The 27,500-nt window shown below is 47.4% G+C and overlaps 2 protein-coding genes across 2 annotated transcripts in view; both read left to right on the top strand.

Annotated features, from left to right (window-relative positions):
• LOC140362270 (protein disulfide-isomerase A3-like) overlaps positions 1-19,765 on the top strand; it is a 46,820-nt gene extending 27,055 nt beyond the window's left edge. The window contains exons 9-13 of the mRNA XM_072448379.1: positions 7,655-7,763; positions 7,848-7,976; positions 14,296-14,375; positions 18,487-18,544; positions 18,617-19,765. Of these exons, the coding sequence (XP_072304480.1) occupies positions 7,655-7,763; positions 7,848-7,976; positions 14,296-14,375; positions 18,487-18,544; positions 18,617-18,703 (463 nt within the window). The 3' untranslated portion in view covers positions 18,704-19,765. The remainder of the gene's footprint in view (positions 1-7,654; positions 7,764-7,847; positions 7,977-14,295; positions 14,376-18,486; positions 18,545-18,616) is intronic.
• A 4,153-nt stretch (positions 19,766-23,918) lies between these two features.
• cct3 (chaperonin containing TCP1, subunit 3 (gamma)) overlaps positions 23,919-27,500 on the top strand; it is a 9,438-nt gene continuing 5,856 nt past the window's right edge. The window contains exons 1-4 of the mRNA XM_072448378.1: positions 23,919-24,048; positions 24,965-25,026; positions 27,338-27,388; positions 27,456-27,500. The exon at positions 27,456-27,500 is cut by the window's right edge and continues 18 nt beyond it. Of these exons, the coding sequence (XP_072304479.1) occupies positions 24,021-24,048; positions 24,965-25,026; positions 27,338-27,388; positions 27,456-27,500 (186 nt within the window). The 5' untranslated portion in view covers positions 23,919-24,020. The remainder of the gene's footprint in view (positions 24,049-24,964; positions 25,027-27,337; positions 27,389-27,455) is intronic.

The following is a 27,500-nucleotide window of genomic DNA, read 5'->3' as shown; positions in this document are numbered from 1 at the left end:
AGTGAAGAACTGACCCCGACAGTCCAATCAGGTCCCTCAGTCTGTTCAACAGGATATGATGGTCGACGGTGTCAAAGGTCAACCGTGCAGACAGATCCAACAGAACTAGAACCGTGCATGTTCCAGAATCAGCAGACATAATGTCACTGGACACTTTGAGCAATGCGGTTTCTGTAGAATGATGTTTGAGGAAACCAGATTGAAAAGAGTCGTGAATGTTTGACTGATGAATGAAATCTGACAATTGTTCAGAGCCACATTCTCTAGGATCTGATGAACTGGAGCTTTAATATGAGTCTGAAACTTTAGGGTCTGTCGGCTCCAAGTTTGTCTGTTTCAGTAAAGGCTCAACTATGGCATGTTTAAATGGAGCAGGAAACACACCGGGAGAAAGAGAGAGATTAACATGTTGGTCCCCCAGGGGCCAATAACATCAAACACTTTGAGAAGAGCCTGCAGGGAAGGGCATCTGATGTACAAGAGGAGGGTTTACTCCTGGTCACCAGAGCTGAGATGTCCTCTAGAGCTGAGATGTCCTCTAGAGTGAGATGTCCTCTAGAGCTGAGATGTCCTCTAGAGTGAGATGTCTTCTAGAGTGAGATGTCCTCTAGAGCTGAGATGTCCTCTAGAGTGAGATGTCCTCTAGAGTGAGATGTCTTCTAGAGTGAGATGTCCTCTAGAGCTGAGATGTCCTCTAGAGTGAGATGTCTTCTAGAGCTGAGATGTCTTCTAGAGTGAGATGTCTTCTAGAGTGAGATGTCTTCTAGAGTGAGATGTCTTCTAGAGTGAGATGTCCTCTAGAGTGAGATGTCCTCTAGAGTGAGATGTCTTCTAGAGTGAGATGTCCTCTAGAGTGAGATGTCTTCTAGAGTGAGATGTCCTCTAGAGTGAGATGTCCTCTAGAGTGAGATGTCTTCTAGAGTGAGATGTCCTCTAGAGTGAGATGTCCTCTAGAGTGAGATGTCCTCTAGAGTGAGATGTCTTCTAGAGTGAGATGTCTTCTAGAGTGAGATGTCTTCTAGAGTGAGATGTCCTCTAGAGTGAGATGTCCTCTAGAGTGAGATGTCTTCTAGAGTGAGATGTCCTCTAGAGTGAGATGTCTTCTAGAGTGACAGGCTTAAAAGAAGCAGGTTTATCAGACAGTGGGAGTGGGATTTGGTCTTTGATCATCTTGATCTTATCGATGAGGAACATGAGGAACATGAGGAACATGAGGAACATGAGGAACATGAGGAACATGAAGAACATGAAGAACATGAAGAACATGAAGAACATGAAGAACATGAGGAACATGAGGAACATGAGGAACATGAAGAACATGAGGAACATGAGGAACATGAGGAACATGAGGAACATGAGGAACATGAAGAACATGAGGAACATGAGGAACATGAGGAACATGAGGAACATGAGGAACATGAGGAACATGAAGAACATGAGGAACATGAGGAACATGAGGAACATGAGGAACATGAAGAACATGAAGAACATGAGGAACATGAGGAACATGAGGAACATGAGGAACATGAAGAACATGAAGAACATGAAGAACATGAGGAACATGAGGAACATGAGGAACATGAGGAACATGAAGAACATGAGGAACATGAGGAACATGAGGAACATGAGGAACATGAAGAACATGAAGAACATGAGGAACATGAGGAACATGAGGAACATGAGGAACATGAGGAACATGAAGAACATGAAGAACATGAGGAACATGAGGAACATGAGGAACATGAGGAACATGAAGAACATGAGGAACATGAGGAACATGAGGAACATGAGGAACATGAGGAACATGAAGAACATGAAGAACATGAAGAACATGAGGAACATGAAGAACATGAGGAACATGAGGAACATGAGGAACATGAAGAACATGAGGAACATGAAGAACATGAAGAACATGAAGAACATGAAGAACATGAGGAACATGAGGAACATGAAGAACATGAGGAACATGAGGAACATGAAGAACATGAGGAACATGAGGAACATGAAGAACATGAGGAACATGAAGAACATGAAGAACATGAAGAACATGAAGAACATGAGGAACATGAGGAACATGAGGAACATGAAGAACATGAAGAACATGAGGAACATGAAGAACATGAAGAACATGAGGAACATGAGGAACATGAGGAACATGAAGAACATGAAGAACATGAGGAACATGAGGAACATGAGGCGTCACTGCAGCTGAAGCACAAACAATATGATTTATAATGTCAAACACTTTGGGCTTTTTCTTGTTGGATGTTTTCAGCTGGAGGAAGTTCAGATCTGGAACTTTCCATCATTTCATTGTTGATGACACAAGATCTCTGAGGTGTGACCTTTGACCTCAGTTTTCCGACATAGTCTCTTTAGAGTTAGGATGTCAGAAAGTGAAAACACCAGGTCTAAAGTGACAACACCAGGTCTAAAGTGAAAACACCAGGTCTAAAGTGAAAACACCAGGTCTAAAGTGACAACACCAGGTCTAAAGTGAAAACACCAGGTCTAAAGTGAAAACACCAGGTCTAAAGTGACAACACCAGGTCTAAAGTGACAACACCAGGTCTAAAGTGACAACACCAGGTCTAAAGTGACAACACCAGGTCTAAAGTGAAAACACCAGGTCTAAAGAGACAACACCAGGTCTAAAGTGACAACACCAGGTCTAAAGTGAAAACACCAGGTCTAAAGTGAAAACACCAGGTCTAAAGTGAAAACACCAGGTCTAAAGTGACAACACCAGGTCTAAAGTGACAAGACCAGGTCTAAAGTGACAAGACCAGGTCTAAAGTGACAAGACCAGGTCTAAAGTGAAAACACCAGGTCTAAAGTGAAAACACCAGGTCTACTACTACTGCAGATACTACTACTACTACTACTACTACTGCAGATACTACTACTACTACTACTACTACTACTGCAGATACTACTACTACTACTACTACTACTACTGCAGATACTACTACTACTACTACTACTACTACTGCAGATACTACTACTACTACTACTACTACTACTGCAGATACTACTACTACTACTACTACTGCAGATACTACTACTACTACTACTGCTGCAGATACTACTACTACTACTACTACTGCAGATACTACTACTACTACTACTACTGCAGATACTACTACTACTACTACTACTGCAGATACTACTACTACTACTACTACTGCAGATACTACTACTACTACTACTACTGCAGATACTACTACTACTACTACTACTACTACTACTACTACTACTACTGCAGATACTACTACTACTACTACTACTACTACTACTGCAGATACTACTACTACTACTACTACTACTACTGCAGATACTACTACTACTACTACTACTACTACTGCAGATACTACTACTACTACTACTACTACTACTACTACTACTACTACTGCAGATACTACTACTACTACTACTACTACTACTACTGCAGATACTACTACTACTACTACTACTACTACTGCAGATACTACTACTACTACTACTACTACTACTGCAGATACTACTACTACTACTACTACTACTACTGCTGCAGATACTACTACTACTACTACTACTGCAGATACTACTACTACTACTACTACTGCAGATACTACTACTACTACTACTACTGCAGATACTACTACTACTACTACTACTGCAGATACTACTACTACTACTACAGCAGATACTACTACTGCAGATACTACTACTACTACTGCAGATACTACTACTACTGCAGATACTACTACTACTACTACTACTGCAGATACTACTACTACTACTACTACTGCAGATACTACTACTACTACTACTACTGCAGATACTACTACTACTACTGCCGATAATACTACTACTACTACTACTACTACTACTGCAGATACTACTACTACTACTACTACTGCAGATACTACTACTACTACTACTACTACTACTGCAGATACTACTACTACTACTACTACTACTACTGCAGATACTACTACTACTACTACTACTACTACTACTACTGCAGATACTACTACTACTACTACTACTGCAGATACTACTACTACTACTACTACTACTACTGCAGATACTACTACTACTACTACTGCAGATACTACTACTACTACTACTGCAGATACTACTACTACTACTACTGCAGATACTACTACTACTACTACTACTGCAGATACTACTACTACTACTACTACTGCAGATACTACTACTACTACTACTGCAGATACTACTACTACTACTACTGCAGATACTACTACTACTACTACTACTGCAGATACTACTACTACTACTACTACTGCAGATACTACTACTACTACTACTACTACTGCAGATACTACTACTACTACTACTACTGCAGATACTACTACTACTACTGCAGATACTACTACTACTACTGCAGATACTACTACTACTACTACTGCAGATACTACTACTACTACTGCAGATACTACTACTACTACTGCAGATACTACTACTACTACTACTGCAGATACTACTACTACTACTGCAGATACTACTACTACTACTACTACTACTACTACTACTACTGCAGATACTACTACTACTACTACTGCAGATACTACTACTACTGCAGATACTACTACTACTGCAGATACTACTACTACTACTACTGCAGATACTACTACTACTACTACTGCAGATACTACTACTACTACTACTGCAGATACTACTACTACTACTACTGCAGATACTACTACTACTACTACTGCAGATACTACTACTACTACTACTACTGCAGATACTACTACTACTACTACTACTGCAGATACTACTACTACTACTACTACTGCAGATACTACTACTACTACTACTACTGCAGATACTACTACTACTACTACTACTGCAGATACTACTACTACTACTGCAGATACTACTACTACTACTGCAGATACTACTACTACTACTACTACTACTGCAGATACTACTACTACTACTACTACTACTGCAGATACTACTACTACTACTACTACTGCAGATACTACTACTACTACTGCAGATACTACTACTACTACTACTGCAGATACTACAACTACTACTACTGCAGATACTACTACTACTACTACTACTGCAGATACTACTACTACTACTACTACTACTGCAGATACTACTACTACTACTACTACTACTACTACTACTACTACTACTACTGCAGATACTACTACTACTACTACTACTACTGCAGATACTACTACTACTACTACTACTGCAGATACTACTACTACTACAACTACTACTACTGCAGATAATACTACTACTACTACTGCAGATACTACTACTACTACTACTACTGCAGATACTACTACTACTACTACTACTACTACTACTACTACTACTACTGCAGATACTACTACTACTACTACTACTGCAGATACTACTACTACTACTGCAGATACTACTACTACTACTACTGCAGATACTACTACTACTACTGCAGATACTACTACTACTACTACTACTACTACTGCAGATACTACTACTACTACTACTACTGCAGATACTACTACTACTACTACTACTGCAGATTCTACTACTACTACTGCAGATACTACTACTACTACTGCAGATACTACTACTACTACTACTACTGCAGATACTACTACTACTACTACTACTGCAGATACTACTACTACTGCAGATACTACTACTACTACTACTACTGCAGATACTACTACTACTACTGCAGATACTACTACTACTACTACTACTACTGCAGATACTACAACTACTACTACTGCAGATACTACTACTACTACTACTACTGCAGATACTACTACTACTACTACTACTACTACTACTGCAGATACTACTACTACTACTACTACTACTACTGCAGATACTACTACTACTACTACTGCAGATACTACTACTGCAGATACTACTACTACTACTGCAGATACTACTACTACTACTACTACTGCAGATACTACTACTACTACAACTACTACTACTGCAGATAATACTACTACTACAACTACTACTACTGCAGATAATACTACTACTACTACTGCAGATACTACTACTACTACTGCAGATACTACTACTACTACTACTACTACTACTGCAGATACTACTACTACTACTACTACTGCAGATACTACTACTACTACTACTGCAGATACTACTACTACTACTACTGCAGATACTACTACTACTGCAGATACTACTACTACTGCAGATACTACTACTACTACTACTACTGCAGATACTACTACTACTACTACTACTGCAGATACTACTACTACTACTACTACTGCAGATACTACTACTACTACTGCAGATACTACTACTACTACTACTACTACTGCAGATACTACTACTACTACTACTGCAGATACTACTACTACTACTACTGCAGATACTACTACTACTATTACTGCAGATACTACTACTACTACTACTACTACTACTGCAGATACTACTACTACTACTACTACTACTGCAGATACTACTACTACTGCAGATACTACTACTACTACTACTACTGCAGATACTACTAATACTACTACTGCAGATACTACTACTACTACTGCAGATACTACTACTGCAGATACTATTACTGCAGATACTACTACTACTACTACAGATACTACTACTGCAACTACTACTGCAGATACTACTACTGCAGATACTACTACTGCAGATACTACTACTGCAGATACTATTACTGCAGATACTATTACTGCAGTTACTACTACTGCGGATACTACTACTGCAGATACTATTACTGCAGATACTACTACTACTACTACTACTGCAGATACTACTACTGCAGATACTACTACTGCAGATACTACTACTGCAGATACTACTACTGCAGATACTACTACTGCAGATACTACTACTGCAGATACTACTACTGAAACTACTGCAGATACTACTACTGCAGATACTACTACTGCAGATATTACTACTGCAGATACTACTGCAGATACTACTTCTGCAGATACTACTACTACTGCAGATACTACTACTGCAGATACTATTACTGCAGATACTACTACTGTAGATACTACTACTGCAGATACTACAACTGCAGATACTACTGCAGATACTATTACTGCAGATACTACTACTGCAGATACTACTACTGCAGATACTACTACTGCAGATACTATTACTGCAGATACTACTACTGCAGATACTACTACTGCAGATACTACTACTGCAGATGCTACTACTGCAGATACTACTGCAGATACTACTACTGCAGATACTATTACTGCAGATACTATTACTGCAGATACTACTGCAGATACTATTACTGCAGATACTACTGCAGATACTATTACTGCAGATACTACTGCAGATACTATTACTGCAGATACTACTGCAGATACTATTACTGCATTACTGCAGATACTACTGCAGATACTATTACTGCAGATACTACTGCAGATACTACTGCAGATACTATTACTGCAGATACTACTGCAGATACTTCTACTGCAGATACTATTACTGCAGATACTACTGCAGATACTACTGCAGATACTATTACTGCAGATACTACTGCAGATACTTCTACTGCAGATACTATTACTGCAGATACTACTGCAGATACTACTACAGTAGTGGTAGTAGTAGCAATAATAGTACTAGCAGTAGCAGTATCATGAGTACTTTTGTGTCTCTGCAGGAGAGACGGTCGCTCCCTGGAGCTGTTTCTGGAGGATTATTTTTCAGGGCGACTGAAACGTTACGTCAAATCTGAGCCAGTTCCTGAGAAGAATCACGGAGCAGTGAAGGTACTGCCCCTGCTGGTACTGCCCCCTGCTGGTACTGCCCCTGCTGGTGTGTTGTGTGTGTGTAAAGTGTGTGTTGTGTTGCAGGTGGTGGTGGCAGAGTCGTTTGCTGATATCGTGGATGATCCGCACAAAGACGTTCTGCTCTTGTTTCACTCGCCTTTGTGCCCCAAGTGCAGGAAACTGGAGCCTGTTTATCTCCAGCTCGCGTCTGAGGTACATGTGACCATGTGACCATACATGTGACCATGTGACCATACATGTGACCATACATGTGACCATGTGACCATACATGTGACCATACCATGTGACCATACATGTGACCATACATGTGACCATGTGACCATACATGTGACCATACCATTTGACCATACATGTGACCATACATGTGACCATACCATGTGACCATACATGTGACCATACCATGTGACCATACATGTGACCATACATGTGACCATACATGTGACCATACATGTGACCATACCATGTGACCATACATGTGACCATACCATGTGACCATACATGTGACCATGTGACCATACATGTGACCATACCATGTGACCATACCATGTGACCATACATGTGACCATACATGTGACCATACATGTGACCATACCATGTGACCATAACATGTGACCATACATGTGACCATGTGACCATACATGTGACCATACATGTGACCATACATGTGACCATACATGTGACCATACATGTGACCATACCATGTGACCATACCATGTGACCATACATGTGACCATGTGACCATGTGACCATACCATGTGACCATACCATGTGACCATGTGACCAATCGCAGTAGATCCAGAAGAAAAGAACAGATCATTTATAGGAAGTTTAAAAACACTTTCAGTAGAAGAAACTCCTATAAACAAAACCTCCCATTTCCCAACAAGAGATGGAGGGGGAAATAATAAAGATAAAATAAATTAAAACCGCAAGCGGCAATGATCAGCCCTCGCCACGCCGCAAGAGGAGGGGGCGGGGCTGACGCGCCCCAATTGTCCTTGTATTACATCTACTGCTGAATCTGTGACGCTGTCACATCTTCTCCCCTTTGTTTTACATCAAAAAGACATTTTATTTTGAATTCACAGACACCGTGACTCTTAGAATAAAAATGTGACTCTTTGAATAAAAATGTGACTCTTTGAATAAAAATGTGACTCTTAGAATAAAAATGTGACTCTTTGAATAAAAATGTGTATAACATTTACCCCTGAAGATGAGTCTCACCAAATTTCAGGTTAAACGGGCCAACGCCCTGAGGGGGAGGAGTTTGTGAAAGTCTAAAGTGTAAACATGTTCTGGTGATTTCCCCATTGGAATGACATGGTTTGGGTCATTGTTGGCAAAGCCATAATAATTATGACATGAGTCTCATTGACTTTTTTGATGGCGATGCTAAAATTGAGTTTTGTGTCAAATGTCATATAATTTCGCAAAACTAAACATTTAACCTCCATATAAACTCTGTAGGGGGCGCTGTGGCACCAAATGAATTTATTTCACTTTAAGTAAGTTTAGGGCAAAGAGTTTAACAACTGATTCTAATTTGACGCAATTTGGACTTTATCTGCGCAAACGGCAGAAATGTTCAATTTGGGAGATTTCTGAAATTCTAGCTAAAGTTTGTGGCTTCGCCCAAACCCACAGAAACAGTGACAGGTATAAATGTGATTTGAATAACTTTTGATGTCCCACTCCTCAGCACCATTTTCACACAATTTCAGCTTTTTAGAGCCAACGCCCTGAGGGGGAGGAGTTCATAAAAGTACAAGAGCCATTTTTGAACCAATATGGCCGACATTTGGTTGGGCGGACGGCGTTGCCGTAATAACATTTTTTACTTCTCTTGTCGCCGTCTACCTCTGCGGCAAATTTCATGATTCTACCATCAGATTTTGTTTGGGTCATTTCCTATCTCTCAATGCATTTTTGGTACATTTGGGGGCGCTAACGAGCACATTCTTTTATTTTAGAAAAGGGAAATAGCCAGAATGTAGAGGCACGATTTTTAGAGGTTTGAACATTTTTGTGACTTTTCCTCAATGTCACTGGGTGAAAAATAGGGGGCGTGTCCCGAGAAGAAGAAGAATATTCTGATGCGAAAACAATGTTTCCCATTTTTCAAATATCAAACTATACATTTTCGGAAAGTGCTCGCGCTTTCCTCCCTCATGGTGTGGGTCCCTGGTCCCTGACGGGTACTTTCCTTAATTTTGAGTGGGCTCCGCCCACTTTGTGTTTTTGGCCCTCTAAACAGTTATGTTCAATTTATGCATCACATGTTTATATGAACTGAACATGTAAGAGATGGAACGTGTTCATGAGACACTTAGAGCAAATGAGTGTTTTATATGAGGATCTCAATGTAAAGTGCTCGTTTAGTGCGCACTTTTGCACGGGCTTCGCCCGTTTACAACGGCAATGTTCCATTTTCCTACAACTAATTAGTCTGCACGGGGCGTGCGTGAGTGAAGGAGTGCGTTAGTGAGTGTTTGGAAGTGGGCGAGTGCTTTGCACGGCCTTACGGGACTAATGGGCCTCTCGCAGCTTGTGGCGCTCGGGCCTAATAAATAAATAAATACCATTGCATGTGATCACGACAGTAATTACACATGGTTACATCAGTATTGTGAGTGTTCAGGGCTAACAGTGTTTGTTATAGAGTGTGACAGCAGAAGGACAGAGTGTCCTGCAGGGGACAGAGTGTCCTGCAGGGGACAGAGTGTCCTGCAGGGGACAGAGTGTCCTGCAGGGGACAGAGTGTCCTGCAGGGGGCGACACTCATGGTCCAGCATAGATGTGAGTTTAGCTAGGACCCTTCTGTCCCCCACCTCCTGCACCGAGTCCAGAGGACAGTCCAGGACGGAGCTGTGTCCAGCTTCTTCCTCTCTGTGATGACCACACCTACAGGAGCTGATGCACCACAGAGGAGGAGAAGGTCTTCAGGAGTGGCCCTGTCAGGAGCGGCCCTGTCAGGAGCGGCCCTGTCAGGAGCGGCCCTGTCAGGAGCGGCCCTGTCAGGAGCGGCCCTGTCAGGAGCGGCCTTGTCAAGAGCGGCCCTGTCAGGAGCGGCCCTGTCAGGAGCGGCCCTGTCAGGAGCGGCCCTGTCAGGAGCGGCCCTGTCAGGAGTGGCCCTGTCAGGAGTGGCCCTGTCAGGAGTGGCCCTGTCACTCCAAAAGACCTGAGTCTCCTCAGGAGGCGGAGCCGACTCTGGCTCTTCCTGTTCAGTCTGTGTTATGAGTCCAGTTTGTGGTTCAGATGAAACACCAGGTCCTTGTATGAGTCACTCTCTCAATGTCCCGTCCCTGGATGTTCACTGGTGAGGGGGGCGTGGCCTGTCCCGTCCCTGGATGTTCACTGGTGAGGGGGCGTGGCCTGTCCCGTCCCTGGATGTTCACTGGTGAGGGGGCGTGGCCTGTCCCGTCCCTGGATGTTCACTGGTGAGGGGGGCGTGGCCTCTCCTTGGTCTTCTGCGTTGATGAAGAGGTGGTTCCACAAAGTCCTGCTCCAGTCCTCTGTCCTCTGTCCTCCACATCATCGTCTGTGATGAGTCCCATGATGGCAGAGTGGTCAGAGAACTTCTGCAGGACACAGTGTCCATGTCTGAGGTCTGCAGTGTAGAGGGTGAAGAGACAGGGCGCGAGGACAGTGCCCTGGGGCCCCCACACTGCAGGTCCCCCACACTGCAGGTCCCCCACACTGCAGGTCCTCCACACTGCAGGTCCCCCACTCTGCAGGTCCCCCACACTGCAGGTCCCCCACACTGCAGGTCCCCCACACTGCAGGTCCCCCACTCTGCAGGTCCCCCACACTGCAGGTCCCCCACACTGCAGGTCCCCCACTCTGCAGGTCCCTTACACTGCAGGTCCCCCACACTGCAGGTCCCCCGCACTGCAGGTCCCCCACACTGCAGGTCCCCCACACTGCAGGTCCCCCACACTGCAGGGCCCCCACACTGCAGGGCCCCCACACTGCAGGTCCCCCACACTGCAGGTCCGAGTGTCAGACACACAGTCCCAGGCTCTCACAAACTGGTGTCAGTCTGTGAGGTGGTCCAGGATCCACTCTGCAGGTCGTACTCCACACCAGCCGTCTCCAGCTTGTCCCTCAGGAGCCGTCTCCAGCTTGTCCCTCAGGAGCTGATGGTGTTGAAGGCGCTGGAGAGATGAAAGAACAGGATCCTCACAAAGCTGCCAGGCTTCTCCAGGTGAGAGAGAGAGCGGTGCAGCAGGAGATGACGGCGTCCTCCACTCCGATGCCAGGCCGATATGCAAACTGCAGCGGGTCCATGGCTGAGCTCACGGTGGAGCGGAGGTGGTCCAGGACCAGCTCCAGTGTCTTCATCAGGACGTGAGAGACACCGGCCTGAAGCTGTTGAGGTCTTTGGGGCGCGGTGTCTGGGCACAGGTACCAGACAGGAGGTCTTCAGACCTGTGGTACCAGACAGCAGGTCTTCAGACCTGGGGTACCAGACAGGAGGTCTTCAGACCTGTGGTACCAGACAGGAGGTCTTCAGACCTGTGGTACCAGCCTCAGCTTCAGGCTCATGTTGAAGACATGCTCCATAACTCCACACAGTTCATCTGCAGGACTTAAGGATCCTGGAGCTGATGCCTCAGGTCCTGCTCCTTTCTCACTTTAATCCTCTTCAGCTCTCTCCTCACCTGAGCTGCTGTGACAGTCAGTGGTTGGCAGGGGGACTGTGTGCTGGGGGGACGGGTGGGTCCAGGGGGACTGTGTGCTGGGGGGACGGGTGAGTCCAGGGGGACTGTGTGCTGGGGGGACGGGTGAGTCCAGGGGGACTGTGTGCTGGGGGGACGGGTGAGTCCAGGTGAAGTGGGGAGCTGATGGTCCGGTGCAGAGGTGAGAAGAGGAACGGATGCAGGGCATTGTCCAGCTGTGGAAGAGGGAGCATGCAGCTGTGCAGGGGGAGGAGTCTGTGCAGGGGGAGGGGTCTGTGCAGGGGGAGGGGTCTGTGCAGGGGGAGGGGCGGGCGACCAATTTAATCTCATGAAGTGAGCATTTAAATCATTCACACACTGTAGATCCCCCTCTGTCTGGACAGGGGGGATTTTGAAGCCCGAGATGGTTTTCAGGCTCCTCCCACTCCCTGAATGTTCTCCTGCTGCAGCTGCTCCTCCTCTTGTAGCCTCCTCCTCCTGATCTTCCTCCTCAGCTCCTCCTCACAGTCCTCAGCTCCTCCTTGTTCTGACCTGAAGGCTCTTCTTCTCCTTCAGCAGAGCCTTCAGGTCACGGTTCATCCAGGGCTTGTTGTTTGGAAAACACCGTCCGGAGGGAACAATGTTCTCACAACAGAAGTTGATGTGTCCATACCATGTGACCATGTGTCCATACCATGTGACCATGTGTCCATACCATGTGACCATGTGTCCATACCATGTGACCATGTGTCCATACCATGTGACCATGTGTCCATACCATGTGACCATGTGACCATACACTCAGTCACATGTGACTAGGGATGCAGACCTAAACCCAGGTTCAGGTTCAGGTCCGGACCTAATGAGTCCGGACCTGAACCTGGACCAGGCCATATTTACATCATGTTAGAACACGACACTTGAACCAGGACGACTCAAACACAAGGTTTAACTGCAGTGAAATAAACTCAACTTGTCTGATTTATTCACTGTTTTAACAGAAGTTACAACTTACAAATCACAAGCTACGAGCTAAACTATAGCGTAACAGCTAACACACATTCATGTGTTTCACTTGAGGAACAAGAGCATGTTGAGTGTTGTTGACAGGGTCAGTCTGGGTCAAAGGTCAAAGCAGCTGTTTCATCTGATACAATGTTTCGTCTTTAGACACATTTCACTCTTTAATGTTCAGATCCTTTAGCATCAAAAGTCAGATCAAACCTTCAAACACAAAACACAGTGTCAAAAACTAGCATAAAAGTCAACTTGAATCACTATAAACTATCAACTTATAGTACTTTAGTACTTATAGTACTTATAGTACTATAAGTACTATAGCAACAAATCAAGATAATACATCATTAGCAGCATTAAACACCAGACCATATTTAACAACTATATCTAACCATGTGACCATATGCTCAGTCACATGTGTCCATACCATGTGACCATACCATGTGACCTTACCATGTGTCCATACTATGTGACCTTGCCATGTGACCTTACCATGTGTCCATACCATGTGATCTTACCATGTGACCTTACCATGTGTCCAAACCATGTGACCTTACCATGTGACCTTACCATGTGTCCATACCATGTGACCTTACCATGTGACCTTACCATGTGACCATACCATGTGACCATACCATGTGACCATACACTCAGTCGCCTGAGCCTCGGCTCCAGATTAAGCTCCTGCGGCTGCATCAGGGAGAGGGCGGGGCCAGCGCTGTTACTGCCACAGGATTGGCTCGCAAAGATCATCAATGAAACACTTTATTTAAAGTGTTTAAAAGTCTCTTCAGTCATATCTTCTGTGATTTAGATGATCTCTTGTGTCTCAGTTGTCCTCAGAGACAGATGTGGTCGTGGCTAAAATGAACGCCGTGGACAACGACGTTCCTCTGGGGTACGACGTGCAGGGGTGAGTCTGTCACACCCACAACTCCACCTCAAACTCCACCACAAACTCCACCTCAAACTCCACCTCAAACTCCACCTCAAACTCCACCTCAAACTCCACCTCAAACTCCACCACAAACTCCACCTCAAACTCCACCTCAAACTCCACCACAAACTCCACCTCAAACTCCACCTCAAACTCCACCACAAACTCCACCTCAAACTCCACCACAAACTCCACCACAAACTCCACCTCAAACTCCACCACAAACTCCACCTCAAACTCCACCTCAAACTCCACCTCAAACTCCACCTCAAACTCCACCACAAACTCCACCACAAACTCCACCTCAAACTCCACCACAAACTCCACCTCAAACTCCACCACAAACTCCACCTCAAACTCCACCTCAAACTCCACCTCAAACTCCACCACAAACTCCACCACAAACTCCACCTCAAACTCCACCACAAACTCCACCACAAACTCCACCTCAAACTCCACCACAAACTCCACCTCAAACTCCACCACAAACTCCACCACAAACTCCACCTCAAACTCCACCTCAAACTCCACCACAAACTCCACCTCAAACTCCACCACAAACTCCACCTCAAACTCCACCTCAAACTCCACCTCAAACTCCACCACAAACTCCACCACAAACTCCACCTCAAACTCCACCACAAACTCCACCACAAACTCCACCTCAAACTCCACCTCAAACTCCACCACAAACTCCACCTCAAACTCCACCTCAAACTCCACCTCAAACTCCACCACAAACTCCACCTCAAACTCCACCTCAAACTCCACCACAAACTCCACCTCAAACTCCACCACAAACTCCACCTCAAACTCCACCACAAACTCCACCTGAAACTCCACCTGAAACTCCACCACAAACTCCACCTCAAACTCCACCACAAACTCCACCTCAAACTCCACCTCAAACTCCACCACAAACTCCACCACAAACTCCACCTCAAACTCCACAAACTCCTCAAACTCCACCTCAAACTCCACCTCAAACTCCACCACAAACTCCACCTCAAACTCCACCACAAACTCCACCTCAAACTCCACCTCAAACTCCACCTCAAACTCCACCACAAACTCCACCACAAACTCCACCTCAAACTCCACCACAAACTCCACCACAAACTCCACCTCAAACTCCACCTCAAACTCCACCACAAACTCCACCTCAAACTCCACCTCAAACTCCACCTCAAACTCCACCACAAACTCCACCACAAACTCCACCACAAACTCCACCTCAAACTCCACCACAAACTCCACCTCAAACTCCACCTCAAACTCCACCACAAACTCCACCTCAAACTCCACCACAAACTCCACCTGAAACTCCACCTGAAACTCCACCACAAACTCCACCTCAAACTCCACCACAAACTCCACCTCAAACTCCACCTCAAACTCCACCACAAACTCCACCACAAACTCCACCTCAAACTCCACAAACTCCTCAAACTCCACCTCAAATTCCACCACAAACTCCACCACAAACTCCACCTCAAACTCCACCACAAACTCCACCTCAAACTCCACCACAAACTCCACCTCAAACTCTACCACAAACTCCACCTCAAACTCCATCTCAAACTCCACCTGAAACTCCACCACAAACTCCACCTCAAACTCCACCTCAAACTCCACCACAAACTCCACCTCAAACTCCACCTCAAACTCCACCACAAACTCCACCTCAAACTCCACCACAAACTCCACCTCAATGTCCACCACAAACTCCACCACAAACTCCACCTCAAACTCCACCACAAACTCCACCTCAAACTCCACCACAAACTCCACCACAAACTCCACCTCAAACTCCACCTCAAACTCCACCACAAACTCCACCACAAACTCCACCTCAAACTCCACCACAAACTCCACCTCAAACTCCACCTCAAACTCCACCACAAACTCCACCTCAAACTCCACCACAAACTCCACCACAAACTCCACCTCAAACTCCACCACAAACTCCACCTCAAACTCCACCTCAAACTCCACCACAAACTCCACCTCAAACTCCACCACAAACTCCACCTCAAACTCCACCACAAACTCCACCTCAAACTCCACCTCAAACTCCACCACAAACTCCACCTCAAACTCCACCTCAAACTCCACCTCAAACTCCACCTCAAACTCCACCACAAACTCCACCACAAACTCCACCTCAAACTCCACCTCAAACTCCACCTCAAACTCCACCTCAAACTCCACCACAAACTCCACCACAAACTCCACCACAAACTCCACCACAAATTCCACCACAAACTCCACCACAAACTCCACCTCAAACTCCACCACAAACTCCACCACAAACTCCACCTCAAACTCCACCACAAACTCCACCTCAAACTCCACCTCAAACTCCACCACAAACTCCACCACAAACTCCACCTCAAACTCCACCTCAAACTCCACCACAAACTCCACCACAAACTCCACCTCAAACTCCACCACAAACTCCACCTCAAACTCCACCACAAACTCCACCTCAAACTCCACCTCAAACTCCACCTCAAACTCCACCACAAACTCCACCACAAACTCCACCTCAAACTCCACCTCAAACTCCACCTCAAACTCCACCACAAACTCCACCACAAACTCCACCTCAAACTCCACCACAAACTCCACCACAAACTCCACCTCAAACTCCACCACAAACTCCACCTCAAACTCCACCTCAAACTCCACCTCAATCTCCACCTCAAACTCCACCTCAAACTCCACCACAAACTCCACCTCAAACTCCACCTCAAACTCCACCACAAACTCCACCACAAACTCCACCTCAAACTCCACCACAAACTCCACCTCAAACTCCACCTCAAACTCCACCTCAAACTCCACCTCAAACTCCACCACAAACTCCACCACAAACTCCACCTCAAACTCCACCTCAACCTCCACCACAAACTCCACCACAAACTCCACCTCAAACTCCACCTCAAACTCCACCACAAACTCCACCTCAAACTCCACCTCAAACTCCACCTCAAACTCACCACAAACTCCACCTCAAACTCCACCTCAAACTCCACCACAAACTCCACCTCAAACTCCACCACAAACTCCACCTCAAACTCCACCTCAAACTCCACCTCAAACTCCACCACAAACTCCACCTCAAACTCCACCACAAACTCCACCACAAACTCCACCACAAACTCCACCTCAAACTCCACCACAAACTCCACCTCAAACTCCACCTCAAACTCCACCTCAAACTCCACCTCAAACTCCACCACAAACTCCACCACAAACTCCACCACAAACTCCACCTCAAACTCCACCACAAATTCCACCACAAACTCCACCACAAACTCCACCTCAAACTCCACCACAAACTCCACCTCAAACTCCACCACAAACTCCACCACAAACTCCACCTCAAACTCCACCACAAACTCCACCTCAAACTCCACCACAAACTCCACCACAAACTCCACCTCAAACTCCACCTCAAACTCCACCACAAACTCCACCTCAAACTCCACCTCAAACTCCACCACAAACTCCACCTCAAACTCCACCACAAACTCCACCTCAAACTCCACCTCAAACTCCACCTCAAACTCCACCACAAACTCCACCACAAACTCCACCTCAAACTCCACCTCAAACTCCACCTCAAACTCCACCTCAAACTCCACCTCAAACTCCACCTCAAACTCCACCACAAACTCCACCTCAAACCCCACCACAAACCCCACCACAAACTCCACCTCAAACTCCACCTCAAACTCCACCTCAAACTCCACCACAAACTCCACCTCAAACTCCACCTCAAACTCCACCTCAAACTCCACCACAAACTCCACCACAAACTCCACCACAAACTCCACCTCAAACTCCACCTCAAACTCCACCACAAACTCCACCTCAAACTCCACCTCAATCTCCACCACAAACTCCACCACAAACTCCACCTCAAACTCCACCACAAACTCCACCTCAAACTCCACCACAAACTCCACCTCAAACTCCACCACAAACTCCACCACAAACTCCACCTCAAACTCCACCACAAACTCCACCACAAACTCCACCTCAAACGCTCTGAAACATGTGCTGGATTTTCCACTTTCAGTTTTCCCTCCATTTACTTGGCGGCCGTCGGGAGGAAGGACGAGCCGCTCCGATACGAGGTGAATGTCCCGTGAAGACGTTTGGAGACATCGGGACGTCTCATTGTACTAAATGTGATGTTTGTGTCTCAGGGTCCACGAGAAGTGAAAGATCTGCTGAAGTTTGTCAAAAGAGAAGCATCACACGGTCTAAGGAAAGGAACAAGGAGCGAACTCTAGGAGACAAAAGGAGACGAGGACAGGACTCTGGTCTTCTGTGTCTGTGACGGGACAAAAGGAGACGAGGACAGGACTCTGGTCTTGTGTGTCTGTGACGGGACAAAAGGAGACGAGAGCGGACAGGACACTGGTCTGTGTCTGTGACTGGACAAAAGGAGACGAGAGTGGACAGGACTCTGGTCTGTGTCTGTGACGGGACAAAAGGAGACGACAGTGGACAGGACTCTGGTCTGTGACGGGACAAAAGGAGACGAGAGTGGACAGGACTATGGTCTGTGTCTGTGACGGGACAAAAGGAGACGAGGAAAGGACTCTGGTCTGTGTCGGGACAAAAGGAGACGAGGATAGGACTCTCGTCTGTAACGGGACAAAAGGAGACCAGGACAGGACTCTGGTCTGTGTCTGTGACGGGACAAAAGGAGACGAGGACAGGACTCTGGTCTGTGACGGGACAAAAGGAGACGAGGACAGGACTCTGGTCTGTGTCTGTGACGGGACAAAAGGAGACGAGAGTGGACAGGACACTGGTCCGTGTCTGTGACGGGACAAAAGGAGACGAGGACAGGACTCTGGTCTGTGTCTGTGACGGGACAAAAGGAGACGAGGACAGGACACTGGTCTGTGTCTCTGACGGGACAAAAGGAGACGAGAGCGGACAGGACACTGGTCTGTGTCTGTGACGGGACAAAAGGAGACGAGAGCGGACAGGACACTGGTCTGTGACGGGACAAAAGGAGACGAAAGCGGACAGGACACTGGTCTGTGACGGGACAAAAGGAGACGAGAGCGGACAGGACACTGGTCTGTGTCTGTGACAGGACAAAAGGAGACGACAGTGGACAGGACTCTGGTCTGTGTCTGTGACGGGACAAAAGGAGACGAGGACAGGACTCTGGTCTGTGTCTGTGACGGGACAAAAGGAGACGAGGACAGGACTCTGGTCTGTGTCTGTGACGGGACAAAAGGAGACGAGGACAGGACTGGTCTGTGACGGGACAAAAGGAGACGAGGGGACAAAAGGAGACGAGGAAAGGACTCTGGTCTGTGACGGGACAAAAGGAGACGAGGGGACAAAAGGAGACGAGGGCAGGACTCTGGTCTGTGACGGGACAAAAGGAGACGAGGGGACAAAAGGAGACGAGGACAGGACTCTGGTCTGTGACGGGACAAAAGGAGACGAGGGGACAAAAGGAGACGAGGACAGGACTCTGGTCTGTGACGGGACAAAAGGAGACAAGGGGACAAAAGGAGAGGAGGAAAGGACTCTGGTCTGTGACGGGACAAAAGGAGACGAGGGGACAAAAGGAGACGAGGACAGGACTCTGGTCTGTGACGGGACAAAAGGAGACGAGGGGACAAAAGGAGACGAGGACAGGACTCTGGTCTGTGACGGGACAAAAGGAGACGAGGGGACAAAAGGAGACGTGGACAGGACTCTGGTCTGTGACGGGACAAAAGGAGACGAGGGGACAAAAGGTGACGAGGACAGGACTCTGGTCTGTGACGGGACAAAAGGAGACGAGGGGACAAAAGGAGACGAGGACAGGACTCTGGTCTGTGACGGGACAAAAGGAGACGAGGGGACAAAAGGAGACGAGGACAGGACTCTGGTCTGTGACGGGACAAAAGGAGACGAGGGGACAAAAGGAGAGGAGGACAGGACTCTGGTCTGTGACGGGACAAAAGGAGACGAGGGGACAAAAGGAGACAAGGACAGGACTCTGGTCTGTGACGGGACAAAAGGAGACGAGGGGACAAAAGGAGAGGAGGACAGGACTCTGGTCTGTGACGGGACAAAAGGAGACGAGGGGACAAAAGGAGAGGAGGACAGGACTCTGGTCTGTGACGGGACAAAAGGAGACGAGGGGACAAAAGGAGAGGAGGACAGGACTCTGGTCTGTGACGGGACAAAAGGAGACGAGGGGACAAAAGGTGACGAGGACAGGACTCTGGTCTGTGACAAAAGGAGACGAGGGGACAAAAGGAGACGAGGACAGGACTCTGGTCTGTGACGGGACAAAAGGAGACGAGGGGACAAAAGGAGACGAGGACAGGACTCTGGTCTGTGACGGGACAAAAGGAGACGAGGGGACAAAAGGAGACGAGGACAGGACTCTGGTCTGTGACGGGACAAAAGGAGACGAGGGGACAAAAGGAGACGAGGACAGGACTCTGGTCTGTGACGGGACAAAAGGAGACGAGGGGACAAAAGGAGACGAGGACAGGACTCTGGTCTGTGACGGGACAAAAGGAGACGAGGGGACAAAAGGTGACGAGGACAGGACTCTGGTCTGTGACGGGACAAAAGGAGACGAGGGGACAAAAGGAGACGAGGACAGGACTCTGGTCTGTGACGGGACAAAAGGAGAGGAGGACAGGACTCTGGTCTGTGACGGGACAAAAGGAGACGAGGGGACAAAAGGAGAGGAGGACAGGACTCTGGTCTGTGACGGGACAGAAGGAGACGAGGGGACAAAAGGAGAGGAGGACAGGACTCTGGTCTGTGACGGGACAAAAGGAGACGAGGGGACAAAAGGAGAGGAGGACAGGACTCTGGTCTGTGACGGGACAGAAGGAGACGAGGGGACAAAAGGAGACGAGGACAGGACTCTGGTCTGTGACGGGACAAAAGGAGACGAGGGGACAAAAGGAGAGGAGGACAGGACTCTGGTCTGTGACGGGACAGAAGGAGACGAGGGGACAAAAGGAGACGAGGACAGGACTCTGGTCTGTGACGGGACAGAAGGAGACGAGGGGACAAAAGGAGACGAGGACAGGACTCTGGTCTGTGACGGGACAAAAGTAGACAAGGGGACAAAAGGAGAGGAGGACAGGACTCTGGTCTGTGACGGGACAGAAGGAGACGAGGGGACAAAAGGAGACGAGGACAGGACTCTGGTCTGTGACGGGACAAAAGGAGACGAGGGGACAAAAGGAGACGAGGACAGGACTCTGGTCTGTGACGGGACAAAAGGAGACGAGGGGACAAAAGGAGACGAGGACAGGACTCTGGTCTGTGACGGGACAAAAGGAGACGAGGGGACAAAAGGTGACGAGGACAGGACTCTGGTCTGTGACGGGACAAAAGGAGACGAGGGGACAAAAGGAGACGAGGACAGGACTCTGGTCTGTGACGGGACAAAAGGAGAGGAGGACAGGACTCTGGTCTGTGACGGGACAAAAGGAGACGAGGGGACAAAAGGAGAGGAGGACAGGACTCTGGTCTGTGACGGGACAGAAGGAGACGAGGGGACAAAAGGAGACGAGGACAGGACTCTGGTCTGTGACGGGACAAAAGGAGACGAGGGGACAAAAGGAGAGGAGGACAGGACTCTGGTCTGTGACGGGACAGAAGGAGACGAGGGGACAAAAGGAGACGAGGACAGGACTCTGGTCTGTGACGGGACAAAAGGAGACGAGGGGACAAAAGGAGAGGAGGACAGGACTCTGGTCTGTGACGGGACAAAAGGAGACGAGGGGACAAAAGGAGACGAGGACAGGACTCTGGTCTGTGACGGGACAAAAGGAGACGAGGGGACAAAAGGAGACGAGGACAGGACTCTGGTCTGTGACGGGACAAAAGGAGACGAGGGGACAAAAGGAGACGAGGGGACAAAAGGAGACGAGGGGACAAAAGGAGACGAGGACAGGACTCTGGTCTGTGACGGGACAAAAGGAGACGAGGGGACAAAAGGAGACGAGGGGACAAAAGGAGACGAGGGGACAAAAGGAGACGAGGACAGGACTCTGGTGTTATTTCATCATTGATTTGCTCAAATTAAATGTAATAAACTTGACAAAAATGACTGAGTTTGAATAATTGGTCTTAACTCTTCCTCTTCTTCCTCCTTCTTCCTCTTCCTCCTCCTTCTTCCTCCTCCTTCTTCCTCTTCTTCTACCTCCTTCCTCTTCTTCCTCCTCCTTCCTGTTCTTCTTCCTCCTCCTTCTCCTTCTTCCTCCTCCTTCTTCCTCCTCCTTCTTCCTCTTCTTCCTCCTTCCTCTTCTTCCTCCTCCTTCCTCTTCTTCATCCTCCTTCCTCTTCTTCCTCTTCCTCCTCCTTCCTCCTGCTTCTTCCTCTTCTTCTTCCTCCTCCTTCTTCTTCCTCTTCTTCCTCCTCCTTCTTCCTCTTCTTCCTCCTCCTTCTTCCTCCTCCTTCCTCCTCCTTCCTCCTTCTTCTTCCTCCTCCTCCTTCCTCTTCTTCCTCCTCCTTCCTGTTCTTCCTCCTTCTTCCTCTTCCTTCTTCTTCCTCCTTCCTCTTCCTCTTCTTCCTCCTCCTTTCTCTTCTTCCTCCTCCTTCCTCCTCCTTCCTCCTCCATCTTCCTCTCCTTCCTCCTCTTCTTCCTTCTTCCTCCTCCTTCTTCCTCCTCCATCTTCCTCCTTCTTCCTCCTTCCTCTTCCTCCTCCTCCTTCCTCTTCTTCCTCCTTCCTCCTCCGTCTTCCTCCTCTTCTTCCACCTCCTTCTTCTTCCTCTTCCTTCTTCCTCCTTTCTCCTCCTTCCTCTTCTTCTTCCTCCTCTTCTTCCTACTCCTTCCTCTTCTTCTTCCTCCTTCTTCCGCCTCCTTCCTCCTCCTTTCTCTTCTTCCTCCTCCTTCCTCCTTCTCCTTCTTCCTCCTTCCTCTTCTTCCTCCTTCTTCCTTCTCCTTCTTCCTCTTCTTCCTCCTCCTTCTTCCTCTTCTTCCTCCTCCTTCTTCCTCCTCTTCCTCCTCTTCTTCCTCCTCCTTCCTTTTCTTCCTCCTTCTTCCTCTTCTTCTTCCTCCTTCTTCCTCTTCCTCCTCCTTTCTCTTCTTCCGCCTCCTTCCTCCTCCTTTCTCTTCTTCCTCCTCCTTCCTCCTCCTCCTTCTTCCTCCTTCTCTTTCTTCTTCCTTCTCCTTCTTCCTCCTTCTTTCTCCTTCCTCCTTCTTCTTTCTCCTTCTTCCTCCTCCTTCTTCCTCTTCTTCCTCCTTCTTCTTCCTCTTCTTCCTCCGGTACATTTCCGCCAGACTTTCTTCTTGGACCCTCCAGGCTTCTCTCACTTTCACCTCTTTACTTGACACTTCTTGGCTGCATCTGCAGAGGAGAATGTTCCGTGAGAGTCTTTACTCTTTTGATAAACACGCCCCCTTCTCCATAAAAGGTTCATTGTGTTCAGAATCGCCATCCTTCTCATTCCGCTGCTGTGATTGGCTGATATATGTGTCAGTCATCCCTCTCCAGCCTGTGATTGACCGCGTCACTGACAGTTCCTCCACGCCCCGCCTCTTTGACGTTGTTCTCGCCGCTGATTGGCCCGCGGCGCTTCTCTTCCTCTCGAAGCTTCCAGGCCGGTTCTGTGTCAAAGATGTTCGGGCAGCAGGTTTTAGTCCTCAGTGAGTTAAAAAACAACTTTAAACTTCTTTTATAAACTGTTCATGTGTTGGTTTAAGTTGCGCTAAAGCTGCTGCGGTGCTTGGGTCAGTTCCCCGCGGGGTTTAAGAGCCACAGACCGCGGGGAAAGGCGTGAGATCTGCCCGGAACATGTGGCTCAGAGCTAATGCTAAACCGTTAGCCTCTCCATTCATTCTCTATGGGCCGGTGGCTAACTGCTAACGGCTGCGCGAATGCGTGTTTGCGCTAAAGCTAACGCGTTACTCAGCATTTGATTAGCTAGAATATAAAATTATTTCCCAGATTTACTTAAGGTTTATAGTTTATGATAAAAGATTATTAATCTATCATTTAAACGGTCATAAATATTTAGCTTTTAGCATCGTTAGCCTCGCTTTGAGCCGTCATTGTTGTGCGTTTGCGTGTTCATGTCCCGTTAGAACTCTTGAAATAATGAAACTGCCGCACTGGATATGTTGTATATGTTATAATATATGTTCACAGTGTTTACAGCTAAAGGGACATTAAATAAAGCTGAAATATGAGTCAAAGGGACAGATGCTGCGACTCCACCCAAACCATGAACTCTAAAACACCAAAAGATCATTTTATCACTTTAATCTGGCCATAAATGTGTTAATGTGCAATAGAAATGATTAACTCTCAAATCCCTAATTACGTCATTAGTTTCAGCTGAACATTTTAATTTTCGACTAAAACGTTTAAGTTTTGAAGAGTGAAATATTCCCTCTATGAATATGAATCCATCATTATGTGTTGTGAGGATATTTAGTTTGGATCAGACTTTAGGTATTCAAATTCCTCCAACATAAAAAAACACTAGTTCGTAATCTGCTTTTGTTTGGACTTGTGTATTTTCAGACACTTTTAGTTTAAAGTTCTGCGTTTTTCTTTCAGATCAGAACGTGAAGAGGGAGTCTGGAAGAAAGGTCCAGACGGGGAACATCAGCGCTGCCAAAGTGAGTCCCGATCCGGACCCGGTTTAGACTTGGTTAGGGCAGCAACGATTACTCGAATTATTCGATTACAAAAAGCTTTTATTATTTTATTGCCTCGATGCTTCATTTAATTTACATATTTTATTAAAAATAGGTGAATCTGTGGCGCGCCGAATGTCTTGTGGCGCTTTTGTTTCCCACGGAGCTTCTTCCTGAAGCACAACAGAGAGAGCGGCGTGTTTTAACTCACCAGTGCGACTCATGGATCTATTACAGATGCGACTCATGGATCTATTACAGATGCGACTCATGGATCTATTACAGATGCGACTCATGGATCTATTACAGATGCGACTCATGGATCTATTACAGATGCGACCGGGAAGAGTTTAGTTGTGTAAAAGCAGCTGCCGCGAGCAACCACCACAGCGAGCTCCGCCCGCCCCAACACCCGTGTCCTCACCGCGCCACCGCGGACCCCCGCTCCACACACTCGCTCCACACGCGCGCGCTCCACACACTCGCTCCACACGCGCGCGCTCCACACGCGCGCGCTCCACACACGCTCGCTCCACACGCTCGCTCCACACACTCGCTCCACACGCTCGCGCTCGCTCCACGCGCTCTCGCTCCGCGCTCGCTCGCTCCACGCGCGCGCTCCACACTCTGCGTCCCAGTCACACTCGTACGTTTCAAACATGCCACGCCCTCCTCTGCGGCGCCTTGAAACGGCCGTTCCATCATGGAAACATCAGGACCACGCCGTGTTATAATAATCTGATGTGAAACAGAAAGTCCGCGATGACGCGGAGCCAACGCCGTAAAGTGACAAAATGTAGAGCCAGCGCTCAAACACCAGCATCACTGTCACAAACACAATGTTTTACAAACAAGTGTCTTATTTTAAATGGAATCATACTGTAACTGTTAGACTGTTAATAACTGTTAGAGTGAATTAGTCCTTCATATATTCTTTAAATACAAACAGAACACTTTGGACTGGTGAAATGTTTCTGTTTTGGGACAAACTTATGTGAAATTAAGAATTTAAGATGCTTTTAAATTTGAAAAATCAACCAATTACTCGATTAATCGAAGAAAAAAACGATAGATTAATCGATTACTAAAAGAATCGATGGCTGCAGCTCTAGACTCGGTTTAGACTCAGTTCATAACTGAGCGATCTGTAGAAATGAGTCCTAATATGAATAATACATGTAGTTATGACTCTACTTCCTGTATTACAGTTGTTTTAATATAATCAGACGCTGCAGAATCAAATCCACTGTAAATTGAACAGTTTTGGATTGTGAGGTGTAAATCTTAAACCTCTGAACGTTCAAACATTCAGTGGTTCTCCCTCAGGTTCTCTCTCTCGGGTTCTCTCTCGGGCTCGGGTTCTCTCTCTCTCTCGGGTTCTCTCTCTCTCTCGGGTTCTCTCTCTCTCTCGGGTTCTCTCTCTCGGGTTCTCTCTCTCTCGGGTTCTCTCTCTCTCGGGTTCTCTCTCTCTCTCGGGTTCTCTCTCTCTCGGGTTCTCTCTCTCTCTCTCTCTCGGGTTCTCTCTCTCTCTCGGGTTCTCTCTCTCTCTCGGGTTCTCTCTCTCGGGTTCGCTCTCTCTCGGGTTCTCTCTCTCTCGGGTTCGCTCTCTCTCGGGTTCTCTCGCTCTCTCTCGGGTTCGCTCTCTCTCTCTCGGGTTCTCTCTCTCGGGTTCTCTCTCTCTCTCTCGGGTTCTCTCTCTCTCTCTCGGGTTCTCTCTCTCTCTCTCGGGTTCTCTCTCTCTCTCGGGTTCTCTCTCTCTCGGGTTCTCTCTCTCTCTCTCGGGTTCTCTCGCTCTCTCTCGGGTTCTCTCGCTCTCTCTCGGGTTCTCTCTCTCTCTCTCGGGTTCTCTCTCTCTCTCTCTCGGGTTCTCTCTCTCTCTCGGGTTCTCTCTCTCTCTCGGGTTCTCTCTCTCTCTCTCTCGGGTTCTCTCTCTCTCTCTCTCGGGTTCTCTCTCTCTCTCTCTCTCTCTCTCTCTCTCTCGCTCTCGCTCTCGCTCTCGCTCTCGCTCTCGCTCTCGCTCTCGCTCTCGCTCTCTCTCTCTCTCTCTCTCTCTCTCTCTCTCTCTCTCGGGTTCTCTCTCTCTCTCTCTCTCGGGTTCTCTCTCTCTCTCTCTCTCGGGTTCTCTCTCTCTCTCTCTCTCTCTCGGGTTCTCTCTCTCTCTCTCTCTCTCGGGTTCTCTCTCTCTCTCTCTCTCGGGTTCTCTCTCTCTCTCTCTCTCTCTCGGGTTCTCTCTCTCTCTCTCTCTCTCGGGTTCTCTCTCTCTGGTTCTCACATGAGTGTGTTTGTGTTTCAGACCATTGCTGATGTGATCCGGACCTGCCTCGGCCCTCGGGCCATGATGAAGGTGAACACCACATTCTTTCATTCTTTACGTCCACTTTGATCTTTCTAAACCTTCTGACCGTCTCCAGATGCTGCTGGACCCGACCGGAGGCATCGTGATGACCAACGATGGC

This window comes from Eucyclogobius newberryi, unplaced genomic scaffold, assembly GCF_026437365.1.
Source record: "Eucyclogobius newberryi isolate DKJ021-1_F unplaced genomic scaffold, fEucNew1.0.hap1 SCAF_16, whole genome shotgun sequence".
Classification (NCBI taxonomy): Eukaryota; Metazoa; Chordata; class Actinopteri; order Gobiiformes; family Gobiidae; genus Eucyclogobius; species Eucyclogobius newberryi.
This window is presented reverse-complemented; position numbering and strand designations above follow the sequence as displayed.